The sequence below is a fragment of the Lytechinus variegatus genome, chromosome 4 (assembly GCF_018143015.1).
Source record: "Lytechinus variegatus isolate NC3 chromosome 4, Lvar_3.0, whole genome shotgun sequence".
Classification (NCBI taxonomy): Eukaryota; Metazoa; Echinodermata; class Echinoidea; order Temnopleuroida; family Toxopneustidae; genus Lytechinus; species Lytechinus variegatus.
Genome location: NC_054743.1, coordinates 30,141,001 through 30,163,934, shown reverse-complemented (window position 1 = coordinate 30,163,934; position 22,934 = coordinate 30,141,001). Strand labels below are relative to the sequence as shown.

The following is a 22,934-nucleotide window of genomic DNA, read 5'->3' as shown; positions in this document are numbered from 1 at the left end:
TTCGCGCTCGCATTATTTGATCAGTGAGATACATATCTGTTTAATGACATTGTCCTTAACATTTCTCAATTAGGTCATTATAACTGTCACATGAGTGCCCTTCGCGCGCTCACTCAGTTGACTCTGTTGACATGGCAAGGTAAAACTCGCAATTTCGTCAGGTAGATGACCCTCTAACGCTTCTCAAATATACACAATCAAGAACAAAATACAATAGACATTGATAAATATTATCATCTTATTCAAGTCAATGTTTTAATTTCAGATCTATAGGACTAATTGTATTGTCAAATCAAACATTCATTTTCAAATCAAAGTTACACGATCTTGTGTATGTCTGCATATTATATTTTATAAAATTACAACACAAATTATAAAACATGCAGTTCTGCATAATAATCATTTGCATATTGCATCATATCATGCTGTATCATTCTTGACATGATAATAATTATGCTTGCTATGAACTTTAACGGTGCATAGTCTACAATGTATAGAGGCATATCATTTTTATCTTACGTTCTCCCCGTTTTCTTAATTGCGGTGTCATGATTGTATAAAACAGTTGTTTTCTATACAAAGTGACACGATAATGATTATGACACCACTACTCCAACACCAATAACTCTCTCCTATGCGATAGATTGTGTACTACATGCACCGTAACATAACGTAACGTAACATAATGAGAGTTTAACATATAGGCCTATATAGTTGAAACCAAGTGTACACATACATAACTATTTATAAAAAACAGTGTATATATAAAATGAGTAATTTCTATCATCAAATGCACGATAAAACTTGTTACAAATAGGAAGTACTGGAAATCATTTTAAATCAAATAGCAATCAATATGATTGTTTATGCAGTGGCGTATCCTCGTAATGACCCCCCCCAAAAAAAAAAAAATAATAAAATAAAAATAAAAAATAAGCAATAGCGAAAAAATCATTTGAACATGAAAAACAATCCAACATAAACGTGCCAAAATGAGCACCAGTTCTATGTCTATGGTTATTTTGTTTTGTCTTGTTTTTTATACCCATTTCCTTCATATTCTGCCCTAGCTTTTGGGCCACTAGAAGTGGTGTTTCGGGGAATGCACTCCATGTCCCTCCTTAGATACGTCACTGTATTAGTAATATGTATGACAAGCTACATTAGTTGTCCCTAGAATTGAGCTTTTTAGGTGTTTTTCACAGAGCACTGAATTTATTATTTTTCATCAATTTTGATGAAAACACATTTAGGTAGCAGATTTTTCACTCGTGTGTTGGTGTTTTCATAATAATTGCAGTCAAAATTAATCAATGTCATTAAGATCGAGCAAACTAGGTTTTGGATTTATGGCACTGAACGCAAGAATTCCCATGATAAATAGATAGAAAGTGACATTTAAACTATTAAACTCTTTCTATACAATAATCGTGAAAATTGTGGTTTTATCCCCCCCCCCCCCATTTAGAAAAACACATTTTGTAATTAAAAAACTATTGTAGAAACATCGCGATTAATGACGTCATAATGATGCAGATGAATGACGTAACTAGTGGGGCGGCTGCTCCGGTAGATGGGTCAACGTACTTTGTCTTCATTTCCACCCACTCCTTGCCCCTTGCTGTGAGAGAGGGCTTGATTTCATTATTGATTCTGTCGTTGTAGGCATTGTACCATTCGATCTGGAAAACAAGAAGAAAGGTAAAACTAATAGTATTCCCTTTCATTTTTTATCGCATCATAAGCTTGTCACCTTGCATTTCAAAGTTGGTTTTTTTTACAAATAAGAGTTATTCCCATTTTTTTTTTTGATGTTGGGGAAAGCGAATCGTCACTTTGAGGAAAATGTATTTCCCATTTACTCCACTTTTAAAAGAATGAAGAATGGAGGCAAAATGGCAGAAAATGTTCTTCAACTCGGGCGCCCACCACGGGCTCATATTGTTGGTTAGAAAATATTTAAAATAGAATGACAGCAACGGACATCGGGGACGTTCGGAATAGAGCTTTTTAGACATAAAGGTCAAGTTGCAGTAAAACAATGCCATCAAGATTTGAGTGCCACATCTTCAAGATCTAATTGCAACCTTATTCTATTAAGTGCAAAAAGACATAAATTAACCATGTTTTTGTTATTGTTTGCACCCAGAAATGTTGACGATCATAAGCCTAACATCGACAACTGTAGGTTCGAGTGATAACAGTGAGACCATTTCGAGTAACAAGGGGTGTGGCCGGCCGCACTTTTACCTGCCGTGAGACTATCGATGAGTGCAGGTTTAAACGGTATCAGTGAGACCATTTCAATGGCAAGGGGTGTGGGAGGGGTATGGCAGGAGTATGTGCCCGGGGGGGGCACTCGACCAAAAAAGTGGTGGGGTGTTCCGCGGGCGAGACAAAAAATGGGGGCCTTGGAGCGGGCTTATATTAAAAAGGAGGGTCCTCGGAACGGGCTTCGGAACGACAAATGTTTGTGAAAACGGGGGTCCTTGGAACGGATCGCCAGCGTGAGTGCGTATGCATCCCCTATGGAACGGTCATGCGTGCATGATGCGGCTAGCGCGGCCTCCGCGGCACATACCACTATGCATTATATACTGAGTGCCCCAACTCCCCGGGGGTGTGTGGCTTACCTGTTTAGAGCCTAACATCGATAAGTGTAGGTTCGAGTGGTACAGTGAGACCATTTCAAATGGCAAAGGGGTGTGGAGGGGTATGGGAGGGGTGGAGTGGCTTACCTGTTTGGAGGTCATAAGCCTAACATCGATGAGTGTAGGTTCGAGTGGTACAGTGAGACCATTTCAAATGGCAAAGGGGTGTGGAGGGGTATGGGAGGGGTGGAGTGGCTTACCTGTTTGGAGGTAATGAAACACAATTCTATCAGCGTAGATTCAAATAGAATCAGTGATACCATTTCAAATGGCAAGCGGTGCATGTGGGAGGGGTATGGGATGGGTGGAGTGGCTTACCTGTTTGAAGGTAATGAAACAAAAATCTATCAGCGTGAGACCATTTCAAATGTCAAGGGGTGCAGGAGGGAGGGTGGGGTGGCTTACCTGTTTCATGGTCATGAGACTAAAGTCGATGAGTGTAGGTTCGAATGGTACCAGTGAGATCATTTCAAATGTCATGTAGGTGTAGTTGTTGAATTTATGCTGAATGGAAAAATAAAAATTAGAAAAAGTGGGGTTATTTTTTTTATGTTTTTTCTTCGTAAATTTAGGTACGCTATTTACACCGTATTGGGAAGTTCCTACGTGCTATGTAAGCAAAGAAGTACTATTGTAGGCATCTGTACTTTTTAATCCATGAGTAACTCATACGATAACTTGTTCAATATTTTTATTTCCTTTTGCTATTCTTTGAATTATTTTTCATCATTCACTTTATCTATCATATTGCCAAACTTATCACTACTATTCGAAATCTCATTGAAGGAAAACAAACTTCAATGTTATCATTAGATTAATCACATCAATGTCCTTATTCTATTCTCTTCATTTTCACTATTGTCACTACCGATTTATTTTCCTCTTCTTTCCTTTCTTTTTCGTTGTATATTCTATTCCCATTCTCATTTTTCGCGCGAATTTCCTTTTATTTCTTTTTTATATTCATCAATAAAGGAACAGGCTATGCAGACTCTGAATGGCTCGTATGGTGGGATCTCAGCGTGCTGGTTTGCGAAGCAGCCATAGTTGACCTAGAGGCCGTTCTCATTACACTTTCTAAAACTATACACAACAAAAAAGTAAGTCCCCCCTAAATCAAATTGCTGTAACTTTTGAACCGAATTATTTTGAGATCTGATATTTCATGGGTGGTTTTCTACACTCATTAAGCAACTCCTGGGGGAAAATGGGATTGATCGGTTGAGTCATGCATGAGTAATTAAAGATTGAATTAAAAATGACCATTTTTGAAAGTCACAAGAGTCGTTTTTCAGATTGTGCAAATACAAAGTTGCGCAAAAAAATGTTTTTAGGTGAATTTTACGGTGTTATCTGTTTTACTATCCATCATTTACCCACTTCAGACCAAATTTTGATATCGTATGTTCATGGTTGAGTGAGCATGATGTATTGCAGGGGCAGCGGGGGGGGGGGGGAGCTGGGGGCTTCAGCCCCCTAGTTTTTTCCATAAGCAAGTACAAAAATGTAATACGATTGTGATTTTTGGCATGGTCAGCCCCCCCCCCCTCCCCCACTTTGAAAACTGCTCTGCGGCCCCTGTATTGTGACGTATCATCATAGGGTTTTTTTGGTAGTATCTTCTACAACTTGTTAGATGATGTTAAAATTTGAAAATGTTGATGGCTCCCCCGATTATAGGCCCCTCCCCAATCTAAAATTCTGGATCCACCACTGATCTGTCCATTCATTTAAATGTGCTCGCTCAACCATGAAAATGGTTAAAGTTCGGAAAGTGTTTGGTGATAGAAATGATGGATGATAAAATCTACAGCAATTAAAGACACATTTGAAACCAAATTTGCCCCCAATATTCACTTTATTACCCTTTAAAATGAGTCTGTGACATTGAAAATACCAATTTTCCCACTTTGATGCGTGCTCACTCATCCATAAACAAACAAATCGATTTCATTTTTGCACAGAATTCTGCCCATAGGTTGATAAACATTACTGCCAAACGACATTGCTAAAGACAGCCTTGAAAATAAGTTCCACCTTGGGGTTACGTATGCTTAAACATATGCACCAATAATGTACACAAGTCTATGAGAGAGGAAGTCAAAATTTTAACAAATATGAAATGAGGGTTTGTTTCATGGACGGTTTTTGTTACTTCTGCCAACAGTTATTTCATGAAACTTCGCACATGGCTTCAGAGTAACACTATCCAAAAGGTGCGCACACCAAAATAACCATTCGATACAGTACAGAGTGGTGCCAAGGCCTTGAACTTTCTTCTCATTTGCATAATTTTTTAATATTGTGTGCTCACTGATGCAATAAACATCGGGATTTTCATGAAAATCAAATCAAAATAATGAACTGTGCAATGAGTTTTGTGACAGATATCCATAGTTACAAATTGCATTTTTTCCAATAACTTAAAAAAGAGCTAATCACATTCCACATGTTCATTCAAGCGTAAATGTTTAATTTGACACCTTTGAATCATTGAAGCATGATAATTGGTCATGAACATAACGAAAAAGTTGAGAAAATATCATTTTCAGTTACCGAAATGAAGCAATACTTGCCTACAATATTTGAAAATCGCATTTTTTGTTTCCAATAAATGTTCACTGAACCGTGAAAGATGAATATTGTTGAAGATAGTCTTCCCCAAAATAACTGTCATCATATTCTAGCATTTTTATTGATAGAAATGTGTAAAAACCCAATTATAGCAAATTTGGACTTGAGTTTATTCAACCGTAAAATTTAGCTAAGAAAGTTGTATCGTCTTTTAGAAAGTACTTTTTACAAGCCTTCTGACTATTTTTCATGATGAGAATGTGGAATTATTTCCAATAAAATGGAATCAAAGTCATGATACTTTACTTGTGACTTTTGAAAAGTGACATTTTTTAAATTCTAACGGTGCTCATTGAAGCATGACGTAAGATACGTCCACAGCATTTACTCAGAGGGTAGCTTATAAAATTACCCACACGCTCATGTAAAAATACATTAAAAACTCGCATGGGTTCGGAAATTATTGATGTTTCTTTAGGTGGGGACTTACTTTTTTTGTTGTGTATAGTTTACTGGAAACCGATTCAGGAAACCACTTTTGAAGATCGCTTTGCTAGCGTTCTCACTTGATCACACGAAAGTGGTTTTCAAAATCACTTCACGTAAAACGCTCTTGTTGCTATGGAAACGCTCTCAGTGGGGTGAGACGTTTCGCGCGAAATTCGAAACCGCAGCATAGGCATTCTACACCTGTTGTGTAGAGTAGCGCGCTCAAAATGTGCGAAGATCGCTTCCCGAAGAACGGTTGTGTCCTCACTTACGCTAAAACCAGTTTAACGAGGCAAAGCGATCTTCAAAACTAAATCGCGAGGTGTTTTTCCAAACTGGTTTGGAAGATCGCTTCCAAGACCGCTTTGACCGTTCTCACTACGCGTTAAACTAGTTTCCACTAAACTAGTTTCCAGTAAACTAGTTTTAGGAACGTAGTGAGAACAGCCTCTAGTCTGCTATGCAGACTCGTTGAATCAGCTGTGGTACACATACTGCAGATATGGGTTTACATTTGTAGACTAGGAACAGGCCTTTACACAACGAAAATCCAAAATGCATTTGATACCTGTGTCGTCGCCTCTTTGGCAAACATGACATTTTCAATTCGAATTCCAAATTCTCCATCCTCGTAATAGCCGGGTTCTGTAAAAAAAAAGTATTAAGGTTGAAAAAATATTTATATGATGATAATAATAATGTTAAAATAATAATAATAATGATAATAATAATAATCAAAATAATCAAAATAAAATTAATAATAATATACAAATAGATCAGGCTTTAAAAAAAAGTATTGTGGGAAATATTCATCCGAGGTTGGCTTGGCAATTACTATTTTTCGCGAGGAGCGGAGCCCCGAAGAAAAATAGTAGGCCTAATATTACCAATCCAACCGAGGATTAATAATTCCCACTATGCTTTTGAAGGAAACACCTGATATATATCCCTTCTTTAAGTGAGAACTGTTGTGTAACCAATCTGGACCAAAACTCTTGGGCGCTCGAGCTTTTTTTTCTTTTACTGGGTCGCCATTTACTAACATAGGTGGAGAATAGCAAGAGTAGGTAAACGCCCGGCCAAAGGACGCGAGTGCTGCGGTGTGATGTGAACCCCGGACCTTGTGGTTCAAAGTCTAGAGACTTCTCCGTCTGAGATAATTCCATAGACAATTAAACATATCATTTGATGAGAGTTAATTTGTTGAAATCGTCAGTGAAGACGCTCCTTTAAAAAAAAATGGGAGTTTAAAATTGAAAACGCTATCAAAATAACATTCGGATTTTTGCCACACATTTTAAACATGTCCAAAATAAAGCTGCTATTCGTTTAATCCAACTTAGTCATAGTTTTTAAGATTTTAAGATCGGTATGAAGCATAAAGCGTTATAAAGCTATTACTATTAAAGTCATCATTTACAGTTATTTTCATCATATTCTCTGTCATAGGATAATACTAAAGAGAATTCATTTTGAGATGAGAGCTCTTTAAAGTTATTACTGTCATTTTCAATTACCGTTATTTCCGCAAGTTTTTCTGTCGAATAAAACTATGAAACATTTGAAAGGCCAATTTGGTACTAATTCAGCCCCCCCCCCCCCTCCCTCCCTCCCTTCGACCCGTGCCTGCCTCAGTCATCATTAGGCCTATATCCTACTCACCATCTGAAAAGAACATGCCAACAGAAATGGGTTTGTGTCGAGAGCTGTAACCAAGCGAAATACTGGCAGGGCCTACATGCAAAAATGATACATATACTTTCACTTAAAAAAAAACAAAAAAGGCGCCATATATTTCTTAGTTACACCTACCGTCTGAGAAAAACATGTTTAGATGAATTGGTTCGTGAGCAGGACTGTAACCAAGATTGATACGACCTGGACCTGATGACAAATAAAACACACGAAACAAACAGCGGAAGATGGATGAATTGGAAGCATTACTGGTATGAAAAGCGGGATGAAGTACAAAATTATCGGTTGTATTGTTAGCATCATTGCATAGCATGCATATGTCTTTTGACTGACTTTAGTAGTGCATGTCATTATGAGTACCTCGAAAACATGCGTGATTTTTTTTTAACATGACAATACTGGAGTAATGCGAATCCCCCTTCCCGTCACCATGGTAACACGGTGTAACATTAGAACACAATGAAACAGCAATTAAATTCAATGATAAGTGAAATGAAGAGAAATTGTTATGAGATGATGTGATTCAGCTGCGGTGACGTAATGAAAATAATTCGTTTGGATGTGCAATACGATTCTTTCATAATTTAAACGAAGTCCCACATCCTCCCCCCCCCCTCCTCCTTACATTCGTCCTCCTCCTCCTCTAGTCCTCTTATTCATCCTCCTCACATTATTCTTCCTCCTCCTCCTTCTGATCCTCCTCCCCCTCTTATTCTTCATCCTACTCTTCATATTCCTCGCCCCTTTCTTATTCGTCCTTCCCCGCCTCCTCCCATGCCTCTAGCTTCTATTCCTCCTCCTCCTAGTTCTCTTCTTTCTCCTATTCCCCTCCTATCCTTCATCCTCCTCCTCACTTATCCCACCTCTTCCTCCCTCTCCTATTCCACCTCCTGCTTCCTAAATCACCTATGCACCTCCTCGTCTAGTCTAGGCCCATTTAGAACCTCACCCCCTCTCCTCATCATGTTCCTCGTCGTATATAGGCATCCTCTTCCCTTTTTCTTCCTCGTCAACTTCTCCTCATTTTTTTTCCTTTATCTCCTCCATATCCTCCTCCCTGGACACTTCCTACCCTCATAATTTCTCGCCATTTCCCCTCCTCCTGTTTTTTTTATATTCATCCTCTTAATCATATATATGTATATGTATATATATATATATATATATATATATATATATATATATATATAAACTCTTATTTAAATAGATCAAATCAAAGCCAGTGGAGATTCGCAAAAAAGGACGAAGTATTTCCCTCTTACCCTCGTGAACGTTCAGGAAGTGACCGATACCATGTCCTGTACCGTGTCGGTAGTCCAAGCCTCCCTCCCAAAGGGGCTGGCGAGCATGGGCATCAATCTCACGACCTAAGTGGAGAAATGAATATGTTCACTTACCAGGTACTGGCGTAAAAATTGGGAAGGCTTGATGGTCTGGTATCCTTCGGTTATGAAAGTTTTCACTGAAAGCACGAGATTGCCTCAATTCAAATTTCGGAAGTTTGTTTCTTCGAATGAAATTGAAATATTAATAATATGATCCACATAATCATTCAAAAATATATTCGAATCTTCGAGTGATATTTTGGTTTATTACTGCTGAAATTTTAACAGAATGGAATTAAATTTAAGTGCATTCAGTCGAAAAGTACGAAACCTCACCTCACGCAAGTTAATCATTTTCGACAGTGATGTCAAATAAATATTATTTTGTATACTGCATCTTTATTTTATTACTAAAGAAGACAGTTAAGGTTGATTCTCGAATTTATTCATTTAACAATAATCAACAGAGCGGTACACTGCATGGACATACATGTAGGCCTATGATCAAACCATAGAAGAAACCGTTGTAATAGTACAATTCCCCTTCCCCCACAAAAAACAACAAAAAAGAACATTTAAAAATCAAAACAAAAGAAACATACAAACAAAGAGACAAAAAAAAAGCTTACCATACACTCCTGTCCTGAAGGTAGCCGAGACGAGATCAATATGCCCCATCAGAACCCTAGTATAAGCTTCCTATAATCATATAATTATCCATCCAATAATAAAAAAAAATCATAAACTTAAATGAGCTGTTCAGATCATTTTCAGCATTTCTGGCACTTCCACTGATGTTTTGGGAGACCGAGTTAGAATTATTTGAAATGGTAAATTAACCATTGTAAATAGTTTGTTTAATCACGTCACTCTAGCAACTATTGCTTATATAGGACCTCTTCTTCGATTAAATGTCATTTCGAATAAATTCAACATGAGCGTCGTCTTTTCTGATTTTGTTTTTTTGTTCACTGATATTGCCTTCTGGGTAACGAGATGAATTAACACATATAATTTGTATGAATTTTATATCAAATCAAACAGATAAAAACAAAGATAATCAAGTCAGTTATGAATACATCTCATCCTAATGAAAACGGTAACATTAAAATGGCGGCCTAATTGACGCAGACTGGAAACAAGGAGGAGGGTTGGTCATCAATCATATGAATGTAGCAAAACCCCTCCAAAATGAATGATTTTACAATGAGGTACATTGTCTTAGGAACTCAAAGTGATTGTGGTTCAAATTGCCTGCTAACTTTAAATAGTCAAACCACTAACCTACCTTCATAAAGCCTGTTGGTTCTCCAAAGTGGAAAGAACGAGTAATGTCACAGGTTCCCTCTCTGAAAAGAAGACAGAATTTTAAAAAAATCAAGAATATCTCGAGGCAATTCAATGTATCATGCATCGAGGGGCGGCGCCACGTTTTTCTGAGGATGTATTCATTTACTTTTTACGTAACAATAATGTGAAGATGCATATCGAATTCTTCTTAATCCAGAACTATTCATTCATCCATTTCCCTTGCTTTTGCCAACATTTACTCACATGACAAACAGTCGCCCTAGCGACACCATCAATCTCTGTACAGGATAGGCGAAATCAACCAAAAGCACTTCATCCAATCGAAATACAACCAAATTTCCAGTCGCAAATTGGAAATATTAATCTTGGCCAATGCAAAATGCCATAGGACTATTTCTAACGGCACAAAATTAAGGATGACCTTGACTATATAGTGATTAACAGTACCATAACGAGCCACAGATTTAGAGGGGACCAGAATGGCGAATAGAAAAAATATATATATTCAAAAACTATTAATTAAAAAAAAATCACTTTTTTTAAAGATCAGGACATAACATTTGGAAAATGATATAATATTTTAATCTTTTTTAGTCTTTCCTTTTCTCTTTTCTTTCCTGGTCGTCACTTTTCGAGGGTTCATGGCCCCTACCCCCCTCCATATGTTCGCCAATGGAAAATAACTTCACCCCACCCCAAACCCCTACCCTCCATCGTACCTATTCCCCGGAGCTATACTGTTAAGGGCAGGCAATAAACCTCTTAAATATTAAAGCTAAGCATTATGATGTTAAAATGATATTAGTTTTATACTCACAGGTATTGTCCACCAGAGTCAAGGAGAAAGATTCCTTGGTTGGTGATTGGTACATCAGTCTCATTAGACGATCTGTAACGGTGATAATGGTCTAAATCAGCATAATACCAAAAATTTTCCCATTAGAAAATATTTTGTAATCTTGTAATATGTGTGAAAACATTCCATGATTAATCTAATTTTGATTTTAATTAGAATATTGAAATCTGCCTTGAATTTTTACTACTATAAATGCACTCAACTGACAACAATGCCGACGAGAACATCAATAACAACGTCAGCTACGATCCTGTTGATGATTATGATGATGATAATGATGATGATGATGATGATAATGATGATGATGATGATGACGATGATGATGACGATGATGATGATGATGATGACGATGATGATGAAGATGAAGATGATGATGATAATGGTGATGATGATGATGATGATGGTAATGAGGATGACGATGATGATGATGACAATGATGATGGCGGTGGTGATGATAGAAATGAAGATGAGGGAAATAATATAATATTATTTATATTATATATATATATTATAATAATAATAATAATTGATAAAAATCAATAGTAATAATGATAATAATAATAATAATAATGATGATGATGATGATGATGATGATGATAATATAACGATACAAATAATGATAATAATAACGCTAATGACGATAATAATAGCAATAGTAATGACAATGATAATATGATTTAGATATCATTTATAGGAAAGTTGGATATAGTTGATCTTACGAGTAATGAATTACGGCTCCATTAGGTCCAAAGGATGAGATCGTCCCAAAACTCAGACCTTTGTTGCTTTCATGAACACTTTGAAATAAAGAAACAAAATATGTGTATGCATATGTTCATATTTTTCTGATAAAAAGGTGAAAAACAATATGTTCGAATAAAAAACTGTTATGCCCCCTATATAGAATATACATAAAGTGGGTATACGACTGTTTTATGTTTATAAGTTTTCTAGTAAAGAAAATGTGAAACATTGGGATAGGAGGGAAATTTACAGCAATGTTCCATGCATTTTTTTTCAGTCATGTACGTGGGTAAAGTATACATGTTTAAAAGGTTTTATTTTATTACACAAAATTTGTGTACAATACTCCACCAAAGCATCTATAGAACAAGTCTACAAGTTCTGCAAGCACTATGAAGAGCATATGGATTTAAAATATGAATGCACTTCACTTTAATTATTTTATCTAACAGAATCAGAGGAATGAAAGAACGTACAAAATGTATACATTTGATAAACGAGTTACAAACACACCTCATTAAAATTCGTATCACTGTGCATTTAGACATCAGCTAATAACAATCTTCCTGTAAAATGAAAATGAAATCAAAATCTGCTAATGTTACATAATGGCAGGGAATGTTGCTGTTTTCATTGTATTTGGATTTAGTTTTCGGCTTCCTTTGTCCCATGACCGCAACGATTCCGGATAATATAAAGTAGATATAAATAACTTTATACTAGCAGACGATTATTCAAAATGGCACGTTAAGGGATACCTACCTTCTAAACTCTTTTGCCATGTCCTCGACAACGAGCTCACTAAGAATGCTCTTATCTCCGACTGCCGGATCCTGTTGAAAATCGAAAAGAATGGAAAACGGTCAAGAGTAAGAAGAAGTCTGATAAAACTATACAGTCATACTAACAGGGGTAACATGGGGAGTCTACCCTTATGATTTTCAAAGTAGTAAAAACAAAAATGGATAAAAAGGGATAAAAGGATACTTTCAACTGAAGAAAAGAGATATATCACTATTATAGTCCCCCCCCCCCCCGTGAAAGATCCGGGTACAATCGCTACACCCAGCCACGTTATGTGAAATGCATGATATCAACCGATATTCACATTCAAATAGGGTGATGCCTTATATACCGTTCCCCCTCCCCCATCCCCTTCCTTCCACGAACAAGGAGGGAAATGAAAGAAACATTTACAAAATAGCAAGTGATACGGTGATGGGGGAATTGACTACAATATTTTACACAATTATTATGGAACTTTAGTAATTTCTTATCTATTTGAATGATATTCACAATGTTTCATATATTTATTTCCCAATTATATATTCAATCAATATCAGGATGAACTATCCTTTCAGTCTTCGTGACCCTCCTGGTATTAAAAACACCCCCTCCCTACAAACAAATATGAAGTTTTGGGGGAGCGTTTTGATTAGTGGATTAATCTTCGGACATTGAAACAGAGGGTCGCTGGTTCGAATCCCATCCATGACGTATTACTTGCCTCTAAGCTGTCCATGGTCTCCTGCAACCACCCGCCAAGCTCACATAGTGAGATGGAATCCAGACGCTGGAAACAAAATACAATCAATAAAATACTGATTACTCGAATTAGTCGAAAGATGATTGGTTGATTGCACTATGTCTGTTGAAAAACAATGTCCTGCACTGTGTGTATCATTGTGCGTATCACTGTGTGTTCACAGTTTGGGATACAGCGTGGAATGTTCGTGACACTGTGGAATTTGAGCCAGTGTGAATCGATTCTTCACAGATCCCATTATGTGTACACATTGTGAACACTCACGCTGAAGAGGCTTCCACGGTGTGAAAATGTCGTCACACTGTAGAATTTGATCCAGTGTGACTCATTTACTCACAGATTCCATGATGTGGACACAGTGTGAACACTCACACTGAAGAGGCCTCCACAGTGTGAAAATGTCGTCACACTGTAGAATTTGATCCAGTGTGACTCATTTACTCACAGATTCCATGATGTGGACACAGTGTGAACACTCACACTGAAGAGGCCTCCACAGTGTGAAAATGTCGTCACACTGTAGAATTTGATCCAATGTGAATCAATTCTTCACATATCATATTACGTGGACACAGTGTGAACACTCGCACTGAAGAGGCATCCACGGTGAGAAAATGTCGTCACACTGTGGGATTTGATCCAATGTGAATCAATTCTTCACATATCATATTACGTGGAGACAGTGTGAACACTCACACTGAAGAGGCAACCCGGTGAGAAAATGTCCTCACACTGTGGAATTTGATCCAATGTGAATCAATTCTTTACATATCATATTATGTGGACGCATTTTGATCACTCAAACTACAGAGGCACCCACGGTGTGTAAATGTCGTTGCACTGTCATTGGAGCATTTGTGTGTACCACACTTTCATAAAAGTCTACTATGAGAACACACATTGCGACATTTTTTGTAGGGCCTACTTTTCAGCAATGTTAGAATCAGGATTATTACCAAGAAGAAATTTTGTGATATAAGAAAAATAATTTTGCTATTAGGTTTATTTGCAAGATGATTGTTTGATAGTTGCTGCGACCATATCCCATAAAAACAAATGAAAAATATGTTATCCTTTACATATGCAATCTTGACACACAACGAAGAAAGATATTCTTTTGACGTAACACTGAATATTGGGAAGTCTCAAAACCAAAGTATTCACCATGTTTAAAAGGGCTTCCAGGATAACATTAGAAGAAAAAAAAAGATATAGACCTACATAACTTACAGACTAAGGGGTGTTGCAAGAAAATATTTGAAATCAATCGCAAATATTCTGTTGCAATTTTACAGTTGATCGACCACTTTTGACTTTAGCAAATCAGTTTACACTCCTTGTTTCATGGAGCAGAGTAGCAATCAATCGCAAATTTGCTATTAATTGCATGGCCTATGATTAATTTCTGGAACAAAGATAGACTTGCAATTGATCACAAGTTTCTTGCAACGCCCCATAAGAATAAATTTTCCAAATTATTTGATATAAAAATGAGTATTTATTTTGGCTTACATGAGCCTCTTTCATTCCTTCCACTTCTGTAGGGTTCTTCTGTGCTTTGGTGAGAAGGACTGGCGATGCTTCAATATAAGCCTTGTCCTGAATGAAAAAAAAATTAAGAGATTATGCAACATAGGAAATGCTCAAAAGGAACCAGCAAGTATCATAACAACAATAACATTAATAATAATAACAATAATGATATTAATAGTATTGATAATAATGATAATGACAATAATGATAATAACAATAATATTTATGATAATAATAACAATAATAATAATAGAAATAATAATAATAATAATGATGATACCGAGGGATAGCATTTTGAGTTCGCCTTCTATACAGTTTCCTACTCAAAGGCGCAGATGGAATTCTTACACAGAAGGGATGGGGTTGAAATATAATTAGAATAGATTTAAGGTAGGCTTTGAATGACCCTTTAGACTTGGCCTTGCGTATTGTTAAAGAGAGTGCGTTCCACAAAGTGAGAGCACTATTTAATAGCTGATTAGCAGGAGTTAATCCAAGCTAAGTAACGAGATATTGATATAATCAGTGTTATACCATGCATGATTTCATTATTAAATTTTATTTCAGAGCTCGATAAATAACCTTAGCTCATGCATTTAAGAGGCATTGTAGGCTTTTTACTCTCATACCAGCTTAATCTTTGTTATTGTAATTTTCTGTTTGTTTTTTAAATGTAATATATTTATTTTTGTGTGGGCGTATGTGTGCGTGAGGTTGTATGCGCGTGCAGTGTGTGTGGATGTTTATGCGTGAATGTGATTAACATCCGAAGTAAAATACTATTTTGTTTTATTATTATCATGTAAAATATGTAAGGTTTTTCTTTGTAATTAATTGTACATATTTTTAATGTTTTTATCTGTATAGACAGGGCCCCTAGACAGAACAATACTCGATATAGAAAGGACTACCCTGTATAAAGAAGACCTAAGAAATAGATTTATCAATAAAATAAACATAATTTTCATCTTCATAATCATCCTTATTTCTCAAATTTATTATTCAAATAAAATTTGAATTTGAATATAATCATCTATTCATGTAGGCCTATTAATATGCACAAACAAATACAAACCATCAAGACTGAAAGGCCTAATTACTAAACATGATTACACAACAAAAACAAATAATGTGTAAGTAGACCTACAGTATATAGAATTATGATTCATTGAATTCCTTAAAGTTTCAAAAACCGTAATCGTTTGCCATCTTACCTGTGAAATTGATGTGTAAATGAAATAATTTGAAACATCGCTAAACCAGATCTTTGCATTGGCATCATCGTTTAATGACGGCAGCTCTGTTGCAAATTGATCGTAGTCCTTCACTGTAATGCAAACTGTGTAACGAAAACAAAATTTTAAGTATTTTATGTTACCTTTTTTATAATTGAGGCAGGGGCGGATCCAGGATTTTCCAGAAAGAGGGGGGGGGGCACATTTCCCTTGGAAAATTTGACAAGCAAAAATAAGTTTCACAACAAAATGAAAGTAGTTTTGTTCCGCGAAAAAATTTGACAAGCAAAAAAAGCCCTCAATTATTGTGAATGAACGAAAAGTATTTGGTGCGACTCTCAAGGGGGCAGGCACACTTGTGTATGAACGACATATTTGCATAAATAATATTGACTAGGACTCTCAGGGGGTGGGGGTACGGGTCGGATGTGCCCTCTTCTTCTGGATCCGCTACTGATTGAGGGATTTCCTTGGAACCATCAAGACCTCCCAAAGGAGACAAGAACGGATTTTCTATGAGCAGTTTGCCTTTCCAAAACATTCGTGTAATTATTGTTTCAATGGGAAATAATTTGCATAATCTTTCAATGGGAAATAATCTTTGTGAACGGGTGATCCTTCTATTGTCATGCTTGAGTTGGAAGAAGAAGAATAATAAGAAGCATCATGCAGAACGATTGTATACAATGAAATAAGTACGTGACCGTGAGTTTAATGAGGAAAGTATAAAGAAAGTAAATAGGTAAGTAGGCCTAAGTAGTAAAAGAAGCTCTGAAAACTAACCGCTTTCACACGTGTCGATTTTTAAGTGTGTCTTTATGTCGGCTGATGCATCAATCCTTCCAACTTTGTCATAAGCGTATAGCCTGGAGCAAAACAATTATGAAAAAAATGAACAGAGTGAAAGCAGAAAAAACGCATATATGAACTATTCTCATATACAACACTCAGTATTAGAGAGGAAGTTCATCCCGAAGAAACAGTTGTAAAAATAGCAGAAAAAATGATGACAATACTGGCGAAGAATTGAGGAAAAAATACCTTTTAAAAGTAAGCGATTGGACTGGTGACAGATTGGTAAAAGCGAAGAAATATGATAATGATCGACAAGTAACGTTCATGGGACGTGTGACTTGTCATGCTTGTTGATATTTTTTTCTTCAAATGTTACTTACGTAACGTCTTCCAATCCAACAACAGCATATGCGATGAACATTGGATTGTAAGGAATATCTTCTCCACGCATGTTGAATAACCCTAAGAAAAATAATAGAAAGAAGCATTCGTAATCAAAATTTCAAACGGTGAAAAGACCTGGTGCGATTAATGAAGAAACGTAAATTGAGAACATGATAATGTATACCGAGGGTAACAATTGGTTTGAAACAACTCCCGCGCCAGGCATTGGCTTGAGTGGTTGTTATTACTAGTTTACAATCTAATGTAGATCACCAAGATATTTGGGTATTTGAGGTATCGAGACATAACTAGGAATCAAATCTATGACATGTCGTTCATTTAAGGTGGATAATCTGCCGCCGAGACACCAAATCAGTTGAACTCGTCACCAGTCCATGCTAACTATCCTTATTACGGCTATTAAACTACTTTTATTATCAGAGTGCCATTCGACTCTGAAATCTCTGTGAAAGGGCAATATCCATCTTCTATTTCCCGAAGTTGTAAAGGAAATGCACTGTTGTGACCATAACGGACATGGCATTAAATGGCCATGAATTTTTAGCATCTTTTTGATTATGGGAATCCCTGTAAATTTTGGTTAGGTATCGATGAAATAGGTCTGATGACAAGCATGTACTGTCAGGGAAATGAATCCCTCAATTATCAAACGTGACCATTTTGTCTACATTTTATTTTTGATAGCGACAATATGAAAATTAATGTTATGCTAAAGCCAATATTTCTCCGTCCAATCTTTACTATATTGTATTCTGAAATAAAGTTTAATGCTGTTTAAATGTAGTTAAGTGAAATTGTAAGATTGCTCTTAAAAATAAAAATAAAAAGATAAAGCATTGTTTGTGCAAGAATGTACTACTAACAGTTGCTTTATGAGTTCTATTGTGTACTCATTTTGTGACTGTAGTACATACACTTCTCGAACTATTACATATTTCTCCTTAAAGTAAATGACATATGCAATTACTCAAATACCGATGTGAAAAAACGTGTCTCACAACGTTTATGTTATACCCCTCTCTATTTTCAAGAGTCGAGCGTCCGACGAGAAGGCAAAAGACCTCCCGTTCATGAGGCGGGGGCTCTACCACTACGCCCGCTGCCCATCATACTTACAAGCGACTTCATCAAGTTTTGGGAGGATGAGTTTGGTTGCTTCAGCAGCCTCCATCTGTTTTCTAACCTCAGTTATTTTATCCTCCCACGATTCACCTGCAAAACAGAGAGTTAAGTTAAGACTTGAACATTAAGAATTATGAATGGTTATACTACTTATACTGCTATACTACTACTACTACTGCTGCTGGTGCTAATACCACTACTAATGATGCTAGAAATAATGATATTAATAACACGAATAATAGCAATAAAAACAATAACAATATAATGATAATGCCAATGATGATAAAAAAAACAATGATAATAATGATATCAATCATATAAATACCAACAACTATAATCAAATGAATTTTATTGCCATCTTATTGTAAAAAAAATCTTTTCCGAGAAACATTTCTATTATTATTACGGCTGACTTTAATAAGCTCTCTAGCTGAGATGTCGTTTTCAACGCCCAGTTCAATATAGATTAAATATAAGGGCAGCACGATATGGTTAACTTTCTTACTGAAGGAAAACACGCTATATCTGCCATTCGAACCCACAGTCTTCCTTCAAAAAATATAGATTAGAACCACAGGATCATTTATATTACAACATTCCTGGGTCAGACAATGTACCCTTCTATGAATGGACGTCCGACGTACGCTTCGAAGAAATAGTAGTAGGGTCCATATTCAGACCAATAGGTAACTGATTCACTGATACTCAGGGTAGCCACTTCAGTTAAGAAACTGCTTTACCAGCGGGCCCTGCATAACATAATATGTTATTATTACGCTTCTTCAATGTAAATGCTGAGCGTCTAGCAAGAAGGCAGAATGTCCCATTTTTATAGGTCTTTAGTACGACTCGGCCGAGGATCGAACCCATGACCTCCAGTTCATTAGGCGGGTGCTCGACCACTGACCCACCATGCCCGCCGATGTGCCATCAGCGCTGATAATTACCAGTATACTGTATGCCGAGGAATATCAAAGGCTTGTCAGGATATCCAGGCTGTTCATCGAGGTCGTTCCATGTTAGGTCCACAAGGTTCTGCTCTACGTTGCCAACCATTGTCAGGTTACGACCAGAACTTTCAAGTGTACTCAAGTAGCTCTGGACTGTGCCTGGTTTGAGGAAAGTTGGAGAAGGGGAAAGTCGTCGTAACTGTCTTTTCTTGACCTTATTTTAAGAGGGAGCTTTTTGTTTTCGCGATCTCTGGCAACCCTTAAACATGATGATTTCTCTGTGGCAACGATCTACGACACTCAGTCTTATGTCGTATGTCGGTGTTATGTCTGGACTGGAGATATCTTGTCTTTGAGGGGCATTTGTCACACAAAGGCTACTTTATTTCCAGAGAAAATTGTTATCCCAAGAACTGTCAATTGCTTGATCAACCACAGTTCACAAAAGCAATACTTTATTTATATCTTTGGTTATCTTTTTATCTGTCACGACATCAATTCTTACGTTCATATTCATCATTCAATCAATTCGGTTATTACGTGAAAGACAAACATTTACCTGATAAAGGTTTATTCATTTATTGTTTTTTTTTATATTTCATTCTAAGATCTCATAATTTCAGTAACTTACTTATTGACATAAGTCTGGGGTCGTAGCCAATCATGGCTCCTTCCGGCAAGTTAGCTCCCATGGTAGGATCTGTGCTGGTGCTTGCCAGCCATTCGGCTGTGCTGGGGACTCCTGGCTGACCTGGTAATGAGAAGGGGATAGGGGAGTAAGGGAAGAGAGAGATAAAGATTGAATGAAAGAAAGAGGCAGAGGGACAAAGACACGATTAAAGTGGGAATTATAGACAGGGTATTGAGATAATGATGGGTGTGGGTAAGAGTGAAAAATCATGCAAATATTGTGCGTGTCTACAAAGGGGTGTGCATTCAGTGTTTATGCGCAATGTGTAATTGGATGGGGTGTCGTCGAGTCTATATGACATACATGTAGACTGGCAGGACGAAAGAGTATCAACAATTTTGTTGACTAACTTTATACTTATTGAGAAGAATCCGATATTTTTTTTGGAATATCAATTAGAAATTATGGAGAGGAAGGAAGAGTAAGAAAATTTGCAAGTTAGAGTTCGTTATATTTTCATAGCTTAAAAGTAAAGAAAACGTTTATCCTATCGGAGAGTGGAGAGTCCATGAAATGCATATTCCTATCTAAATTATGGCTGATGAGGATTACGAGGTTTGCCTTACCGCTCTTCATAAGAATCCAATCGCACCACAATTCCCTTTCTCCCTGAATGAAATAACGCCCATCAGTCCAAACGGCAGCATGGTCGGTCGTAATCACAGCCAGGCCTATGAGAAGAGGAAAATATCATTCTGATATAAGCCAAACCAGAACAAGAAATGGCGTACGAAAATTGGTGACTTAAAACAGAAAATACCTCCCTTGATGATGTTGATCAAGCATTTTTTTGATATTATGGCTTTATCTCGGATAAAGCTAAATTCGTGATTAATATTTTCTATGTTTTTATAACAAGTTAGAACTGCAGCCATACAAAAACTCTATGCCTATTTACATAATATATATTACACTCTAAAAATGAAGTGCTAATTCAGCTCTTAAAGAGCGTGTATAGTGACTGCACTTCGGAGTGCTGTTTTGTCTAGTTCAAATTTGAACGAGAAAAATCAGCACTCCGAAGTGCAGTCACTATACACGCTCTTTAAGAGCTGAATTAGCACTTCATTTTTTAGAGTGTATATACACTATTAAATTCAATTACAATTGAAACGTCTACGTTCACTCATGATATATATATAAAAGGTGGTGGTGCCTATCTAAAACCTGGGACCCGCCTTACAAAGAGTTATGATTGTTCCGATCAATCGTAACTCTATGGAAATCCATCAGTGTACAAAAAAAATTAAAAAGAAATTAAAGTATCAGCATGAGATAGAACGAACTATGCACATGCAACAAAATAAGTTTATTGTATATCTTGATGAATCGAGGCACATCGAGCTTATTTAAATTATGGATTGTGTATCTGTATGATATTGAATTTGATGTATCACATACATTTCCAAGAAAACAATGAATGTATTAATATACATCATAGTTAGAAAATATTTTGAACAAACATGCATAATAGATGTTGACGTTGCTTGCCGTTCATAGTTACGATTGATTGGATCAATCGTAACTCTTTGTAAGACGGGGCCCAGGTATCCCTCAAGATTAGGGTGTGATTATTTTTACACAAGCTAAATGCTTCATTAAAGTGGAGTATTTAATGAAACAGAATTGTTTTTAAGTAACCATAGATCGCGTATTGGGTTGAGTGTTTTACTGCGTATTGAGAATGAGTTATTGAATCCACTGTCTTTATAAGGTTATTATATACTTTAATTACATTCATGGGAAAGAAAGAAACGGAAAGCATAAGAATATTTACCGGCAGATCCCGAGAAGCCGCTTATGTATGGACGCCTTTCATCAGGAGCAGCGATGTACTCGCTCTGGAATTATTGACAATGATGTGATTTTATTATGCTATGGTACACAGTATACATGGTATAGAAATATAATATTTTTTATTTCCAAATTAAAAGTACGGAATACACAGAAACATCTTCAACAATGATAAAGCAAAGTTGGCCTGGTTGGTGTTTTATAAATAAAAGGTGTCCGTATTTATAGAGCGACTTTCAGAACGACTGGTGATCGTTTCTTGTGGTAAATATTCATTGGCGATGGTTAAGCGCGTAAGAAAGATTCACCAGTCGTTCGTAAAGTCGCTCTTAACTTACGAACAGCTTCATGAAACGGTCCCCTGTATTATTGATAGGCCCACATGAACGTTAACTTAGGATTCGTTAGGATAGGCAGCTTTATATTGAGTTTTATACCTGAGTCCAACTAAAGGATTCAATTAAAACCTATTGATACTTTAAAACAGTTGTTGTGACAATACAATTTTCTCACCGCGAAAAAAAATCGAACATTTGCTCCAATTTATACTATCCTCGAATATGATATATTAGATATTAGATAATTGTCTAAGGGGTATTGTATTTCCAGGAAAATGAATTGGTTTTCGGGATCTCTGCGCCTTTTTCAAAGAATAATTTCAAAGAAAGCAAAATAATGTATATTCTGAAATTAAAATTTCTGAAACAGAAGAGATAAATACTTGTATAAATATTTGCTTAGAATTTGAATACGAAAAAAAAGAAATAACACTGTAAGATTTACACATTTGTTCTTTTAACTAAAGTTCATTCACTTACACCATTTCCATGTACGAAATTATTTTCCATTAACGACTTAAAGAACCTTTATATAATTTCAATAATGCTGGTAAACATGGTAAAATTTTATATTTGATTAAATTTACTCACGCCATGGGCATCTTCACTTGGTACTATGTAGGCATCATAGTTATAGGTAACCATGTATTCTCTGATCTTGGCCAATTGTTCTGTCGTGTTGACAGCAGTATCTGGATGATACTAGTAAAAAAATAGTGGGTGGATAGTAATAAATAGTAATAAAACGCTATTAAATCATTCCAATATACACAAATTAAAAATAATTTGGATGGTTAACACCTTTCTGCAGTCTCTAGTCTTCGGGATCTGTTACAGTGGCAGTGCGGTAAAATTTTGTAGTTGCTATACAGTGCGTATC

General features: G+C 36.4%; 1 protein-coding gene across 2 annotated transcripts in view; it reads right to left on the bottom strand.

Annotated features, from left to right (window-relative positions):
* Window positions 1–233: 233 nt before the first annotated feature.
* Window positions 234–22,934, bottom strand: part of LOC121413808 (xaa-Pro aminopeptidase 1-like) — a 48,785-nt gene continuing 26,084 nt past the window's right edge. Inside the window, exons 3-23 of one of the 2 annotated variants that reach the window (XM_041606771.1) lie at window positions 22,646–22,756; window positions 21,700–21,763; window positions 20,489–20,593; window positions 19,863–19,982; window positions 19,229–19,390; window positions 18,276–18,371; window positions 17,135–17,216; window positions 16,743–16,825; window positions 15,939–16,063; window positions 14,704–14,790; window positions 13,153–13,218; window positions 12,408–12,478; window positions 11,621–11,698; window positions 10,863–10,934; window positions 10,023–10,083; window positions 9,364–9,433; window positions 8,672–8,776; window positions 7,527–7,598; window positions 6,283–6,359; window positions 3,057–3,155; window positions 234–1,682 (exon numbers count right to left, since the gene is read on the bottom strand). In XM_041606771.1, the coding sequence (XP_041462705.1) occupies window positions 1,494–1,682; window positions 3,057–3,155; window positions 6,283–6,359; window positions 7,527–7,598; window positions 8,672–8,776; window positions 9,364–9,433; window positions 10,023–10,083; window positions 10,863–10,934; window positions 11,621–11,698; window positions 12,408–12,478; window positions 13,153–13,218; window positions 14,704–14,790; window positions 15,939–16,063; window positions 16,743–16,825; window positions 17,135–17,216; window positions 18,276–18,371; window positions 19,229–19,390; window positions 19,863–19,982; window positions 20,489–20,593; window positions 21,700–21,763; window positions 22,646–22,756 (1,995 nt within the window). In that variant the 3' untranslated portion in view covers window positions 234–1,493. Of the gene's footprint in view, window positions 1,683–3,056; window positions 3,156–6,282; window positions 6,360–7,376; window positions 7,449–7,526; window positions 7,599–8,671; window positions 8,777–9,363; window positions 9,434–10,022; window positions 10,084–10,862; window positions 10,935–11,620; window positions 11,699–12,407; window positions 12,479–13,152; window positions 13,219–14,703; window positions 14,791–15,938; window positions 16,064–16,742; window positions 16,826–17,134; window positions 17,217–18,275; window positions 18,372–19,228; window positions 19,391–19,862; window positions 19,983–20,488; window positions 20,594–21,699; window positions 21,764–22,645; window positions 22,757–22,934 lie in introns of both variants that reach the window. The other variant, XM_041606770.1, reaches the window with a different exon arrangement.